Below are 14,080 nucleotides of genomic sequence, written 5' to 3'. Positions count from 1 at the left end.
AGGAAAAAAAAAAAAGAAGCCCACCAGTATAGGAGAACACAATCTGAAGCTGGTTGAATCTGGGGTGTGGAGGGCCAACTACAAAGCATGGGTGGATTAAGCCCCACATTGTATAACGGATATCTGTGTATTTGTTTATATTTAATGCACTGTTAGATGCTCACTATTGTTTCATTCATACTTCTTTGGTTGTCTGTGGTTTTGTATTTATGCAACTTTTACCAGGTTTAGAAAACACTGCTATAGTCGTATCATAAAAATTTTTTTCTAAGTTTTCCTTCCATTGCTGTGATCTGAAGCCGTTTGAGTAACATTGAGATTATGTTAATCTTGAAAGTTTGAAAGAATTCCTCTAAGAAAGCAGTTGGACCTGGCCCTGGATTACTTTTTTTTTCTTTCTAATTCTCTTATGGGAATTTGTGTTTTAAATGTCTGTCTTTCCAGGGATCAGTTTTGCCTCATTATCAGTTTTATCTAGGTTTTTCAGAATTTATTTCCGCGGAGTTGTTCCAGGGAGCATCGCTTTCAACTTTTTCCTTCATTGCAGCAGTTTCTTCCCCATCGGCGCGTCTTACTCAGTGAGTTTTCTTTTCCTGTTGATTTGGTTAGCTACAGGCCCGTCAACTTTGATTCTCTGACAGCGCCTTGTCTGAACAGGGCCCTCATCTTACTGCCCCTTCCTGTCCTTCGTTACCAGGGCATCAGGAAACCTGCCTTTTTTAAGGCGCCCCCTCGCCTCTGGAAGCAGGGTCTCTGCTGCTGCCCTGTGGGTGGTCTGCCCTCACGGGTGGAGCCCAAGTTGACACCACGCCGCCTCTGTTCTGCGCGGGCCTCCCCGGGCTCTGTGTTCTGGGGTCCAGGCAGCTCTGCTCGTCCAAGACGTTCATGCCCCCGGTGGCCGCTCGCTGCAACCTGTGACGTTTGCCCTCTCCTGGTTACGCTGTCGGTCTGGGCTAGAGAGGTTTTATTTCTTCTTTTTCTGACCTGTTCTCAGGATGTGGGAAGGGATTCCAATTCCAGTGGCCTCCATGATCTTTTGGCAATTTTTATCCCAGAATGTTTTCTTGCCTATTAGTCCCATGGCTGGTGACGCCTCCAGAGCTGTGGCCTCCACCTTTTGGGTTTAAACAGGGCTTCTCCCGTATGGGACACTGGTCACGTTGTGGAGGTATGTGGGGAGTGTGGCCAGGAGTACAAGAAAGTCTGGGAAACTCAGCACAGACCATCTTTCAGAGATTCACAGCACACATCACTTAAACCCCTGAAAGTCTTGAAGGGTCAGAATCGGGAGTAGAAACGAGCTCCTTCACGGCACACCTGCCCATGGCTGGCCCCTCTTTCTTGCAGACCCACTGTGTGCTGGAAGGTGGGGTGCGTTCCCGAGGCAGTGAGGGCTGAATTGACTACACCTAACTGGAGGCAACTCGGGGGGACGCATGCCACCCTGGGCCACCAGAGTGGTGTCACTCTCCACCCCAGGAACTCTGCCCTAAAGTCAGCCTCGGGCACCCCACTCCCCCAGGCCCCTACTTCCTACTGGAGCCACCACATCTGCTCAGAAACACTACAGTGTCCACCCATCTGTTCCTTATTCACCCAGATACTAGCTGATGGCAAGCCCATCAGGGCCCGTCCATATGACGGGCTGGCATGTAAATTTCAGAGCGTTGCATCTTCTGTAACATCAGGATACATTAGGGGAAAAAAGGAAGGACAACTTGCACATACACGCCTCTGAACCGGACGCTGTGGTACACGACAGAGTTCCACCGCTACGGACGTCTGGGAAACTCGGCACAGACTACCTCTGAGGGATTCACAGCACGTCACCCTTCTAAGAGGCTCTGCAGGACTAATGGTTAACTCTGATCCAGCGTCTCCTAGATGGTTTCCATGGTGAAACCCTTTCTTCACAAGGGGCACTGAACAACACTTGCAGCCTGTTTGGGACGCACCCCAAAGACCTGAACCAGGGAACCAGGCAACACGCCCAGAGAGCAGGGCGGGAGGCGGGGAGGGCAAGCCCTCAGTGGTAACTGTTGTAGGGAGCGGGACTGTGAGTTCTCCCCATGCTTGTTGTGAGTCTATTCTCTCCAAACGCTCCGAATATTAAGCCATATTTGATGAAGCTAAAACACAATGAGCAAAAGCCTCCAGCTCTCGCCCAGACCATTCCTTGAATTAACAGGGAGCGCGGGACCCAGCTGCGCCCCCCGGGTCTCTGCCCTCACGGTGAAGCACCGAGGCCCATCGCGCATTAAGCGTCCTTCTTCCGGCAGTGGTGGTCACCTGTGCATTCAACAAGCGTTTACGAAAGCCCTACTTCCGGCCACATGTTGCTGGGCTCACAGTTGTGCAAGGACCTGACCCTGTCACACTTAGAGCAACTGATGATCACGCCCCTGAATATATGATGCAAACGCGCCACAGAGCAGGTAGTGGCTGAAACTGGCTGCAGGACACAGACGCTAACTCAACAAAGGCGCGAGCATCATCCTACGTTTGGGGAATGGCAGGGGTCACGCTTGCACAGGCCCGGAGGCAAGGGAACACGGCTTCCCTGGGCATCTGAAGGGGATGCCCTGCTGGAGTGAAAGGGGACAGCGAGGGTGAAGGGGGGAGGGCAGGGGACAGACACGCAGTCCGTGTCCAGGAGGTTCTGCAGGTTTATATTGAACACTGAGGGCAGCAGGAAGTCTTTGACGTGGCTTCAAGCAGGCAGCACCTTTAGAGACTCCCCTGGCGGCAGTGCAGAGGGGCTGAGGGGCCCACCATGGCGGCCGGGAGCCCAGGTACCCAGGGAACAAGCCTGAGGGCAGGTGAGCCGTGAAGAGGCACAGGGAGGTCAAAGTCAAAAGGGCCTGGTGGCAGCACAGACTTGGAGTCAGGATGAGGACAGGCGTCCAGAACGCTCCCTAGCTCTAATCTGCACCCCTCGCAGGGATGCTGTTCACCAACGGGGTAGGAGGGGGCCGGGGGGCCCAGCTCTGTGTGCGATCATGGATTTGGTCCTGGACAAAGCATCTGAGGTGCTACTGGAGGACCCCAGGGAGGTGGGTGTTGAGAGGAGAGCTCTGGGCTGGAGATATGAACCCAGGGATTTCTCCAGGAAAACAGACGGCGGTCTGTGTGCCGAGAGGAGGAAGGGAGACGGCTTTCTGTGACCCCGAGGCCAGCACTCAAGGCTCCGGGGAGGGGTGTCAGCCAGCAGAGGAGACAGAGGGGGTGTCCCCGCACCGGCTCCTGCCACTCCCGAGACTAAGGCGAGACTACAACCAAAGATGCTTCGTGTCTCACCACGGGGCGTGTGAACAGTGTTGAAAGCTGCTGAGAGATCAAGCACAACGCGAGCTACTGAACACAGCCCCTGAGCAGGAACTGCTCTCGGAGGAGTCCAACCACGCCCTCTGTGTCCCCAGCTCGACTCTCAGGGGCAGGAGCTGCAGACAGCTGGCAACTCACACACCCTAGGATCAGCCAGTGGTTGCGCCGTGACCCCCGCCCCCTTCCAACCAGCAGCGCGCTTTCAGATGCATCTTGACCGCAGCGGTCCTGGGCGGGGCACTGTGCACAGAGAAGCTGGCCGGAGGCACCCTCTGCCCCGGGAGCCCGGCGTCCATCCCCGGGAGACAAAACCTGAAACCACAGCGCTGGCTGAGTGGCAGGTGGCGGCAGCTCCGTGCAAGGTGACATCACAGGCTGAAGGGTCTCTGCGAATTCCAGGAACCAGCTCCCCTCCCTTGGAGGGCCCCCCCAAACCAGGGCCGTCATCCAGCTGCAGAAACCTGGGGACGCCTTCCCGTGGGAACGTCCCCCTCTGTGGAGGGCGGGCCCCCGCCGATCGTGGCCACTGACATGAACCTCTGATGCTGCCCACAAATTAGATGAACCGGTTTTACCTCGTTTTGTATGTAGTGAAGCTTTCAAGGGGGTGTTCTTTGGAGCTGATCTGGGTTTAAGGAAAGGAGAAACAGGACCAGCCAAGCACATTCTTGCAGAACCCCTGCTTCCAGGGGAACAGAATCCACCTTCCTGGCTTCCGGGTGATGTTACCCATCGAGTGATGGGGGCTGGGCCCTTGGGTGTCTTTCTGCCCACAAGTCAACCCTGCCCAGCCCCATGCTTCATAGGGTCCATCTCCTCTAACTCAATGAAAGCACAAAATTTTGTTCAAAGCTGCTAGAAATTATAAATACCTTGGGAATCTTCTACCAGCGCCTATGTTGCGATGAGTACCCTTAAGTCGTCTGTCAGCATCCTCAAATTCGCGTCTTCCCGGAGGCTGCAGCCCACCGCAGTCACAACCAGGGAAGGGCCACCTCTCCACCTGGGGATCTCTGTGTCCGGCCAACAGGGAAATGGCCAGTCTTCCCAGAAAAAGTGAGAACACAAGTGTTTCGAAGGATTTATTTGCTTTCTCCACATTGATCACAGCTATGGTTTTACATCAGTAGAGTCTGTTACTTACAAACAGAACACACAGAGAAACAAAACCACTCTGTCTCCCCAAAGTTACACGGTGGGTGCTGGGCTTCCCGTGAGCCAGGGCGCCCCTGAGGTCTCAACAGCCTGCACTCAAGTCCTGGTTCTAATTGTGGGAGACAACTCGAAGGTGAGTTACAGTGCCCCAGAGGAGACGGTGCTGCCTGAGTGTGCCCTGTGACCGCAACGGGGGTCACGCGGAGATCAGGCCCCCCGCCCCCATTCCAGCCCCACGCCAACTCACTCGCAAACTGCTTCCTGGATCTTCATTGCCGTGTTTAAGATACTTACGGAAGGATTTGTTTTTCAGATAAGGAGGGTGGTGGTGTTTTACAGCGGACGGTAAGGTGCATGCTTACCTGTGGCGACACGGCTTCGTGCGGTGCCGAGTCAGATCTAGGGTCACGTGTGCTACCTGCTGTCACTTCAGCTCATCTTAAAACCGAGAGGCTCCTGGGGCATGCGGTGGGGGATGGAAAAATCACTTTACACAGGACGACTGAGGACGTTTTTAAGTAAGAGGCGCACGTCTTATTAGGATGAACTTTATTTTTACATTGTTATACAATCCATTCATAAACTTAAAAAAAAATAAAAATACACGACTTCATTGTTGTCCCAGAAAAGATGTTGGGTGATGGTACCAGCTTGCTTCCTCTAAGGGTCTCCTGCTGAGATAATCTGTGAGCAAAACACCCCACACGCGTCCTGACAGTGAGGACGGAGGACACGCGGCCTGGTGATGCCCGCCTCTGCCTCCTGTGCGGGCAGGCGGACCTTGGGGTGGGCTGGGGTCCTGAGAGAGCTGCCTGGGACCACCAGCCCATCAGGAACACCTGCTTCCCCACGAGGTCGGGGCGGCCGGGCTCCAGCCTCCTCCACGGAACAGTGTGCCTTCTGGAGACACTCATCCCGTGATACGTTTGTCCCCGAAACGCTGATGAAACCTCACTGACTGGAACCCACCAGCAGAAAGCTGGAAGTGCCCAGCCCTGTGGACCCAAGAGGTCGGAGGTGGGGGTTCCAAATGGCGCACAGAGAGAGGGTGCCCTGTGCCCCAGCTCCACCCCACTGGGCTCTGCCCCATCAGTGATGGCCCTCCAGAAAGGGCAGCCTGCTGCCAGCCAGCGCGCCTGCATCTTTTCTGGAACAACCTGGAGTTTACAGTTAGAGCCTACGATTGGTACAGACGGTGAAGAAAAGCCGACATATTTAATATGTTACCACTTTACTTCAACTATTTGTCAACAGGAACACTGAGAGTTTTGCAAATACACGATACACAGTGTGGCCTCACGCGCCTGACGCCGGAGGACATGCAGTACACGCCGACTGCTCCCAGTCACCCGCTGCCCTTGGAACTGCAGGACAGGACGCCTCGGGGGTGGGCTCTGAGGGCTGACCGGGAGTTCCGGGTCCACGGAACTGGGGAGCCTCTCCCACCCCCCAGCCCAGCCCGGACCGGAACAGACACGCCGTGCTTCCCACCTCTCTGAGCGATGCCCGAGGGAGGAGGACCACACGGATGGGAAGATAAAGGCGGGCAGGTTAAAGTCACACTTCTTTCAAAAAAGAAAAAAAAAAGAAAAGGCTCAACTCTAGATTGCTGTATTTGCTCTCTGTGGAGATTAACAAAGTGCTCGGTTTGCAGAATTGCTGGTTTGGAGACCTGGATGATGCGAGAAAGGGGTGGGGTGGGGTGGGGTGGGCAGAGCCCTGGCCGCAGCCAGGGTGGGCTCCCCGGGGCTGTCCCGCCGCAGTCCAGGGCCCCGCGCCCGTGCAGTCCCGCGCCAGCTTCGCCCTTCCTGCGGGGGCTCCCGCCCGGCAGGGCCCGGGGGCAGTCCTCCGGTCCTCGGCCTAGGAGCACAGCACGGGCGGCTGCAGTGGCTCGAAGGGCTGAAACTACAAAGGACGGCCCGTGGGTGACTCCGGCCCCGAGGGGGCGGACGGGGCCCCCACACACGGAAGCGACAGAGCACAGCGGGAGAGCCGGGCGCGCCCCGGCGGGAGGCGGGGGCGGGCGCTCCTCGCCGGGCTCGGGCTGGCCGCGGAGACGTAACACGGGGGGCGCGAGCACACGGCCACACGGACTCACGATGGTCACGGCCACCACTCAAAACAAAACGGGAAACACACACACCGCCCTGCGTCGCTAAACGCCAAGAGCAGCAGCCTTCGGTTCTCCGGGCGTCTGCCTGCTGCGGCTGGAGACAGGATGAGGGGCTATGGTGCTGGGGAGACGAGCATGAGTTGGTCGCTTTCATGTGGGAGATGAACACCTCCCTGCCGGGGGTGGGGCGCCCGCGGAGGGCTCTGAATGAGTGTGCAGTAAACCGGATGCGTACGAAAGAAATATGGATCATGGAAATTCACAGTTATTGCAGCCATTTAAAGTGTCTAAGAGTCTGGGTAACCAACAGTCCGGGACAACCAGTTCTGAACTAGTGCTCCCGAGTTGCTACGGTAGAGTTTACTGCATTTTTAAAATCTATTTGCTTACCTGAAATAACAGAGCAGTTATAATACTGATTACTTATGATAGTCATCTGTTAATAAAATAAGGATTTATACAAAGCAATTATCGGACTTTGAAAACACTTAGATGCTATGTTACTTGGCACGGTTAGTAGTGATCGCGTAAAGATTTCAGCCAGTCCTGGGGGTGGGGCATCTCTTCTTACGAAAATATGGAAGTATCTGAGTTTGTCCCTAGCGTTTAAATTTTTGGTCTAATCTCTCACACGTTTGTCTAAGGTTCTGTCTTCCTATCAGGTAAGTGGGGCTCCTTGTAAAGTCTCTATTGCTAATTCTGTGGACTGAAACGCTTGCCTTTCACACACAAACACTACCTATACAGTATATATATATATATGTATATATGTATTTATATATTTATATATTTATATTATATAAAGTTTACTTACGTATTTTCATCAACCATATCAGGTCTACTTAGCTTTTGCCCATTGTCAATAAAAGAGCAATAATGCAGCAAGTTTTGGGTTGTGTGTTTGGTTCTGCCTCTGGTCTTTTGTGTCATCTCTTCTTTTCCTAGGCTGGGTCATCACCCCCAGGTACAGTGAGGGGGCAGAGAGCTGGGAGCTGGGTGGGGATCGGGGCCGGGACTCGGTTCCCCCCAGGTACAGTGAGGGGGCAGGGAGCTGGGAGCTGGGTGGGGATCGGGGCCGGGACTCGGTTCCCCCCCAGGTACAGTGAGGGGGCAGGGAGCTGGGAGCTGGGTGGGGATCGGGCCGGGACTCGGTTCCCCCCCAGGTACAGTGAGGGGGCAGGGAGCTGGGAGCTGGGTGGGGATCGGGCCGGGACTCGGTTCCCCCCAGGTACAGTGAGGGGGCAGGGAGCTGGGAGCTGGGTGGGGATCGGGGCCGGGACTCGGTTCAACGTCTGCCCGGCCGGCGGCACCGTCGGTGGCCAAGGCCCACCTCTCGGGCCGAGGGGCGCCCCTGCCAACTCAAACCGGGGGCTGTGTTCCCTGTGACTTGAGCCCCGGGGCGCGGGGGCTCCGTCCAGGCCGGGGGCGGAGGGGAGGTACAAACAGGAGGTGCCTGGGTCTGGTCGGGCCGCGGCCCTGGGCGCGCCTGTGTGGTGTGCACGTGTTCCGGGGGTCCGGGACCCCACCCCGGCGGTCTATACAATTGTGCTGATGCCGCTGGGCTTGGCCTTGCTGCTGGTGGGGGGCGGCGGGGCGGGCGGCTGCCCGTGGTGGTGCGCCGCGTGGCCCGCGTGGCCCGCGGGCAGCGGCGGGTGGCCGTGCGCGTGGGCCCCGTATGCAGGGTGCCCCCCGTGGGGGCCGTGGTGGTGCTGGTGTGCGTGCTGGATGTGCGGTGGGGGGTGGTGGTGGTGGTGGTGGTGGTAGGGGGGCGGGTTCTGCTGCAGGCAGCAGTACTGGCCGTGGTGCCCATGCACTGGGCCCGCAAGGGGGCCCTCCACAGGCCCCTGGGGGTGGCCGGTCGCGGGGCGCGGCGGGGCCGGGGCTGGGGGCAGGTGGGCCTGGGGAGGGGGCTTCCCTCTCTTACTCCCAAACAGGGAGCCCAGGAGGGAGGAGGAGTTGGGCGTGGCCTGGTGTGGGCGAGATGGGCAGTCTCGTGTTGATGTAGCTCTCCGGCGCATGTGAGGGCTGCTAATGATGGACCCCTAAAAAGGAAATTCATAGAAACCAAAATTAAAAGAGCTTAGCGCACTTGCGGCAGAATGCTTCTCAGAAAAAAAGAAGGTTAAAATGTCTCCCCCAGTGACTGCTAAGCCTTAGTTCAACGTGCTGGCCGCAGAGGTCAGGCCGCGGGAGGCTGGACTCGGGGGCCACCTCCGGACACTGCCGTGCAGGTCAGCTGGGGAGGTGGCGGCCCACGAGTGGGCCTTGGGGGAGAGACGCGTGGGGGTAACGCAGTCCTGCCGAGCACCCTGCCTGGGGGGTGGCCCGCGCCTACAGATCAGAACCGTGTGTCTGCGGGTGTCTGTGAGCGGCGTGTGCGGGGCGGGGCGGAGAGGGGCTCGCCCCCGCCCACACCCTGCTCTGAGCTCTCCTGGGTCCTCAGTGTCCGAGGGCGTGTGCTCTGCCTGGGGCGGGGGAGGGGTGCTGAGGGCCGCAGGAGGGGCTGGGGGAGCTTCCCCCTGCGGGTGGGCACCGCCTAGGCGTCTCACTGCGGCTACCTAACTACCTCACGCCAACCAAACGCGGGAAGAGAGGAGACAGAGAGGCCTGTAAGCTGAGCGGAGATGAGAACAGGAATGTCGAGATGGCTGGAGGATGAATGGAACCTCATGAAATCCACACTGAACTCCTCTCTCTCCCGGCTCTCCGCCCCCGAGCTGGCTGAGCAATTCCGAGGCGCCCTGACTGCAGACACACAGCAATCGAACCTCCAGGAAGGAGAAGCGATGGGGATGGCCGAGCGTGGAAGCCCGAGAGGGCGGGGCCGACAGCGAGGGGGCGGGGCCGCGGGGAGTGCGGGGAGCCGGGGTGTTAACCATGCTCAGGGCCGCGGGGCGCGGGTTAAGCGGAGACTAAACCGTGACATACAGACCCGGACCCGCCCCCACCGTTCCAGCCCCCACAAGCGGTGAGGGGCGCGGGCGCGTCTAGGCGGGCGGCATGCACGTGCCAGGCAGGCGGGGTGGATCTGGCCTCTGTGGAGGAGGGAAGGAGGAGCAAAAAAGAAAAAAAAAAAGACGAGGCAAAAACTGAGGACGGGAGGCGACACACGACAGCCAGCCGGACGGGCTCCTACTTACTTCCACATTGCTCTCTAGCGATCCCGCACTGCTGCGACGCCCTCGCTTCCCTGCCCAGAACATGCAATACCAGAGGTTAGACGCGACACGGGCCTGCGCTGCCACCCACGGCCCGGCGGAGCCGGGGGCAGGGCGCTGACGACTTAAAAAGACAACGCGGTTCTTAAAAAGCAAAAAAAAAAAAAAAAAGAAAGACAAAAAGACCAAAAAAAAAAAAAATCTTTTCCAATCAGCCCAACTTTATCCCCATCTCGTGGACCGGAAGCCTGTGGGGTGGGTGCCGGGGAGGGTGGGGCGGGAACCCTCAGCTCCTCCAGCAGCTGCAACGAGCCACACGTGATCCTGCACTGCCCTTCGGTGGATTTCACGGGCGTATGTCACACATACGCGCACACGCACGCACGCTGCTGCCTGCAGGGCGAGGGGACTCTCAGGAGATGAGCTCCAGGTCCCCTCTCCCTGGGGCCGTGTTTGCTTTGTGCAGTGTCTGGCCGGGGGCATGGACGGGCCCGCAGACCAGCTCTCCCCGCTGTGGCCGCCAGCCCCTTGGGAGGCCACACGCCTTCCGGGCCATGAGCCCTCACTGACAACGCCTCTGAGTGCCCCGCACATGGCACGGGGCAGGCATGCGATCTTCGTTGGCTGTGTCCGAGGAGGCTGAGTCTTCCTCTTGGTTCTGGAGGCCCAGAGCCCGCCCCACCCTCCACGGGGTCCTCCAGACGACTTCTCCGGGGGTTCCTGCAGGACACCGAGGCTGTTGGGGACAATGGTGCCACAGCTTGAGGGCTCGGCCGGGTCCAGCCTCCAGCCAGCTCTTGGGAGCAGAGAAGGGATTCCAGACGTTCTTCCGGCTTCCACAAGCCCCGCAGCGCGGGACAGGTGTCCTCTGTCCACGCCAGGAGGAGATGGAAGCTCTGGCCAATGGACTGAGTGACTTCGTTCCCACGGCGAGCGGTTTACACCACATCCACCTGTCCATGTGAGGTGGGAGACCTTGGCCGTGCTGCCTCCGAGCTGGACCAGCCCAGGTGCCCGGGAGACGGAAGGGGCGGCCTTGTACCGTGGTGTGGCTCACGCCCCGACCTGCGTTGGGTAGACAGGGTGTGTCTGGACCCTTTGGGTTGAAACGGTGGCAGATGCACCTGCCCCCAACAGCAGGCTGAGGGGGGTATCCAGGGCCTGGGTCTTCACCTGCTGACCCCCAAACTTGAGTCCAGCTGGGAGCCTGGAGTCCCCTGAAGGTGGTGCCGCGTCCCGGCCCCAGAGCCCACAGGACTGGGCCACACAGTGGATGCGGTGCTGAGGACCACGGACAACTGCGTGGACGCGGCCCTCGTCCCCAGCTGAAGGTGACCTGTCCCTCCTCGCCTTTCAGCTGGTGTGAGACGAGGGTCGACCTCCCCTTCCTGCTTTGTCTCAACACAGCAGCACAGGGGCATGGGGCGGAAACAGAGTCCCCAGCCGCCAGAGGGGGGCCCTGCAGAGGGAGGGATGGCCCCCCTGGCACCCTGCTGACTCTCCGCCTTGGTGTCCTGCTCTGCCCTCTGCCAGCCTGCTTCTCCCACCAGGACTGGGCCAGGCCCAGGCTTGGTGTGGGGGCATCAAAGGCTGCCCCCTGGAGCTAAACAGAACCCCTCCTGCCCAGCGTGGGCCAAGACTCAGGAGGGCTCTTACTCGGATGTCCAGGAGGGAATCTGAGTTTCTTAGAACTCATCTCTTGGACTTTGCAGGTCAACAGGAGCTGCGGGATGTCCCTGCGCGTGTCTGCACTCCAGTCCCGGGCACGCCCGTGGGCACCTGCCCCCTGGGGGCCACATGCAGGCGTGTGCACACACACACCCCGTCTACTGATGGAGGGGGACAGGCCGGGACAGCGCAGCCCTGGGGCCCCCATCTTGGAACCCTGCGCGAGCCTCAGGGAGCGCCCCATCCTAGCTGGTGCCTCTTGAAGGCCAGAGCAGGCCTGGTCAGCCTGGCCACAGCCAGCTCGGAAGCCGCATCTGGATGGACAGCTGGCGTGGCTCTTCACAGCCTGCTGGCTTCTCAGGGCGGGCCAGCAGGCCGGCAGGGCCCCGCCCCAGGTTTCAGGCTGTGGTCCTCTCAATGGTGAGGGTGGCACAGTTGGCATGCTGGGCCAGGCGCCCCACCAACACTTTGCGGGCAGTGACGCTCACAGACCCTGGGGGCAGCGCTTGTCCCCACTGCAGCCGGGGAACGAGGCCCACAGGGGTGACTCGGCCTAGAGCTGGAGCCAAAGTCCCCAAATCGGCCTGGTGCGTGGGCCCAGCGAGGCTCTGCCTGGAGGCCCTTGGGGTCCTTGATTGTGGGCTGGCACAGCTCTGGCGCCCCGGAACGAGCAGGGCCCGGCGGAGGCGGAAGGGAGACCACAGGGATGGAAACTGGACGAGGCCTCGCAGCTCGCACAAGCCGGCTGCCTGGGTCCTTCTGGGCAGTCAAACCATGCCTGCCTCCCGGGCCCCCGAGGTCCACTGCGGTCTGAGGCCCCGTCCCTGGGGTCCTGGCTCTTGGACGGCCGGGTGGTCGCAGGTCTGGGGCAGCCGCTCTGGGGGCAAGGACGAGCCCGTCGCTGGGCGTCACTGGCCCTCCACCTGGGCCATCCCCTGCAAGTCCCTCTTGGCCGGGCACGCAGGCGGAGACATCACTGCCTCGAAGCGATTCTCCCTGACCCCGTCCAGCAAAGGGTGCACGCCTGTGGCCTCTGCCAGGAGGTGGCTGACGCTGGCCTGTCTTCCTGTGGAGGTCGCGGGGGCGCCTGTCCCAGGCGGCGACTGAAACACCCGCCGAACCTCACCTCCCACCATCAAGAGCAGGCGGCATCTTCCTGGGGACCCTCTTCAGCGTAGGGTCCAAGGACTCTGGCCCCCTGCAGTCCTTCTTGGCTGAGAATCCCTGACAGAAACCAGCCAGAGCTCAGAGCTTGGCCCCTCACACAGCCACGTGCCCGGCACACGGCTCCGTCTACAGAGAGCGGATGCCTGACTGTCAGCAGCCAGAGTAATTGGCCAGCTGCGCTGAGGCTGCTCCTACCCAGGGGGGCTGGACGGGGCCCCTAGAGGCCCGAGGCGGCCCCACTGCACAAACCCAAACCCGGGCCCCGGGCCCCAGCCTGCAGGGCCCCAGAGCAATTTGGTTACGTCTAGCTGGGTGTCACGAGCCATGGGAAAACAGTGGTTCTCAACCATGGCCACGCTGTCAGCCAGACTCTGCCCTCTCCCTGCCGAGGGCACCCGGCAATCTGGAGGGAGGTTCCCGATTGTCGTGACTGGGATGCTATTGGCATCTAGTGGGCAGAGGCGTCCTGCACAGAGCAACCCCATGGCAGGGATGGTCCTGCCCCAAAAGTCAGCAGAGCCGGGTTGAGAAGCCCTGGCTTGACTCTCACGCTGGCCATGCACTTCGCGTTTTCATGATGGAAAGAAAATTAAAAAATGATAAGACAGAAGCAAAGGAAAAAAATCCAACTCAAAAATAAAGAAAAAAGGGGAAAACTTCTGAGAAACGAACATGCTGAAGGGACGAAGCGCTGCTGGGTGTGGGCGGGTAGGGATGGGATGCAGCCTCGAGCAGCTCTCTCTGGGGGCCCAGAGTTGGCCACGCAGTGATGCTTGAGGCCGCTGGGCTGGGCTGGGCGAGCGCCTGGTGGTAGAGGGGCCGCTGGGCCCTGGGGAACGGGGAGGGGGCTGATCTCACCCCAAGAGGGTCTCCCCACAGCAAACCTGGGTCATATCGGGCTCCTGGGACCAGGGTGCAAGTCGAGGGTCCCAGGAGCCTACAGCATTGGGATGGCCACATGTCCACGTGCCTGGCTGCCTCCGCTCCACGCTGAGCCAGCCTCTTCCGGGGAGGAGCTGCCTGGCCAGACACGCCTCGTGCCTATGGCCTCCCTGACAGCACTGGCAGGCAAAGCAGGCTGGGGCAGCAGGCTCCCCGCCCCCGCCACCGCCCAGCGCCCCCTGATGCTCCAAGCACAGCCCCCACCCCGGGAGACCCGGGTGGCTTGCAGGTTACAAGGCTGGCGGCAAACCACACACGCACAGAAACGAGGAAACAACACTGAAAGACGCTCCCGCCAAGGCTTTCTCCTCTGTCGCCTCTGGGCTGGACGGAGGCCCGGAGTTCCTAGGAAGGGGACCTCTGCCGGGAGAGCAGGCCCTGGGACTGCGGGCAACGATGGGGCCCCGGACACGGCACAGCAGGCATCACCCCCCTGCCCTCGTCAGTGTGAAGCGCGGGCACAGGCAGCGCAGAGCGACGGGGCCTAGCTTTCCCTGTGCGAGAGCTGGGCTCAGAAAACGGAAGGGCAAATAAAAAGCGGGGGAGACGGGGT

The 14,080-nt window shown here is 59.8% G+C and overlaps 1 protein-coding gene across 15 annotated transcripts in view; it reads right to left on the bottom strand.

Annotated features, from left to right (window-relative positions):
• Window positions 1-5,011: 5,011 nt before the first annotated feature.
• The window catches only part of IQSEC1 (IQ motif and Sec7 domain ArfGEF 1), a 285,544-nt gene continuing 276,475 nt past the window's right edge, over window positions 5,012-14,080 (bottom strand). For 8 of the 15 annotated variants that reach the window (XM_086368955.1, XM_086368962.1, XM_086368959.1 and 5 more), the window contains one exon: window positions 5,012-6,384. In XM_086368955.1, the coding sequence (XP_086225081.1) occupies window positions 5,825-6,384 (560 nt within the window). In that variant the 3' untranslated portion in view covers window positions 5,012-5,824. Of the gene's footprint in view, window positions 8,635-9,732; window positions 9,783-9,953; window positions 14,022-14,080 lie in introns of those variants that run through there. The other 7 variants (XM_086368957.1, XM_086368961.1, XM_086368960.1 and 4 more) reach the window with 4 other exon arrangements.

Source organism: Bos grunniens, chromosome 22, assembly GCF_055505025.1.
Source record: "Bos grunniens cultivar Pamir isolate PY7600 chromosome 22, Bosgru_T2T1.0, whole genome shotgun sequence".
NCBI classification, from domain to species: Eukaryota; Metazoa; Chordata; class Mammalia; order Artiodactyla; family Bovidae; genus Bos; species Bos grunniens.
The sequence above is the reverse complement of the archived record's forward strand: the minus strand, read 5'-3'. Positions and strand labels throughout refer to the sequence as shown.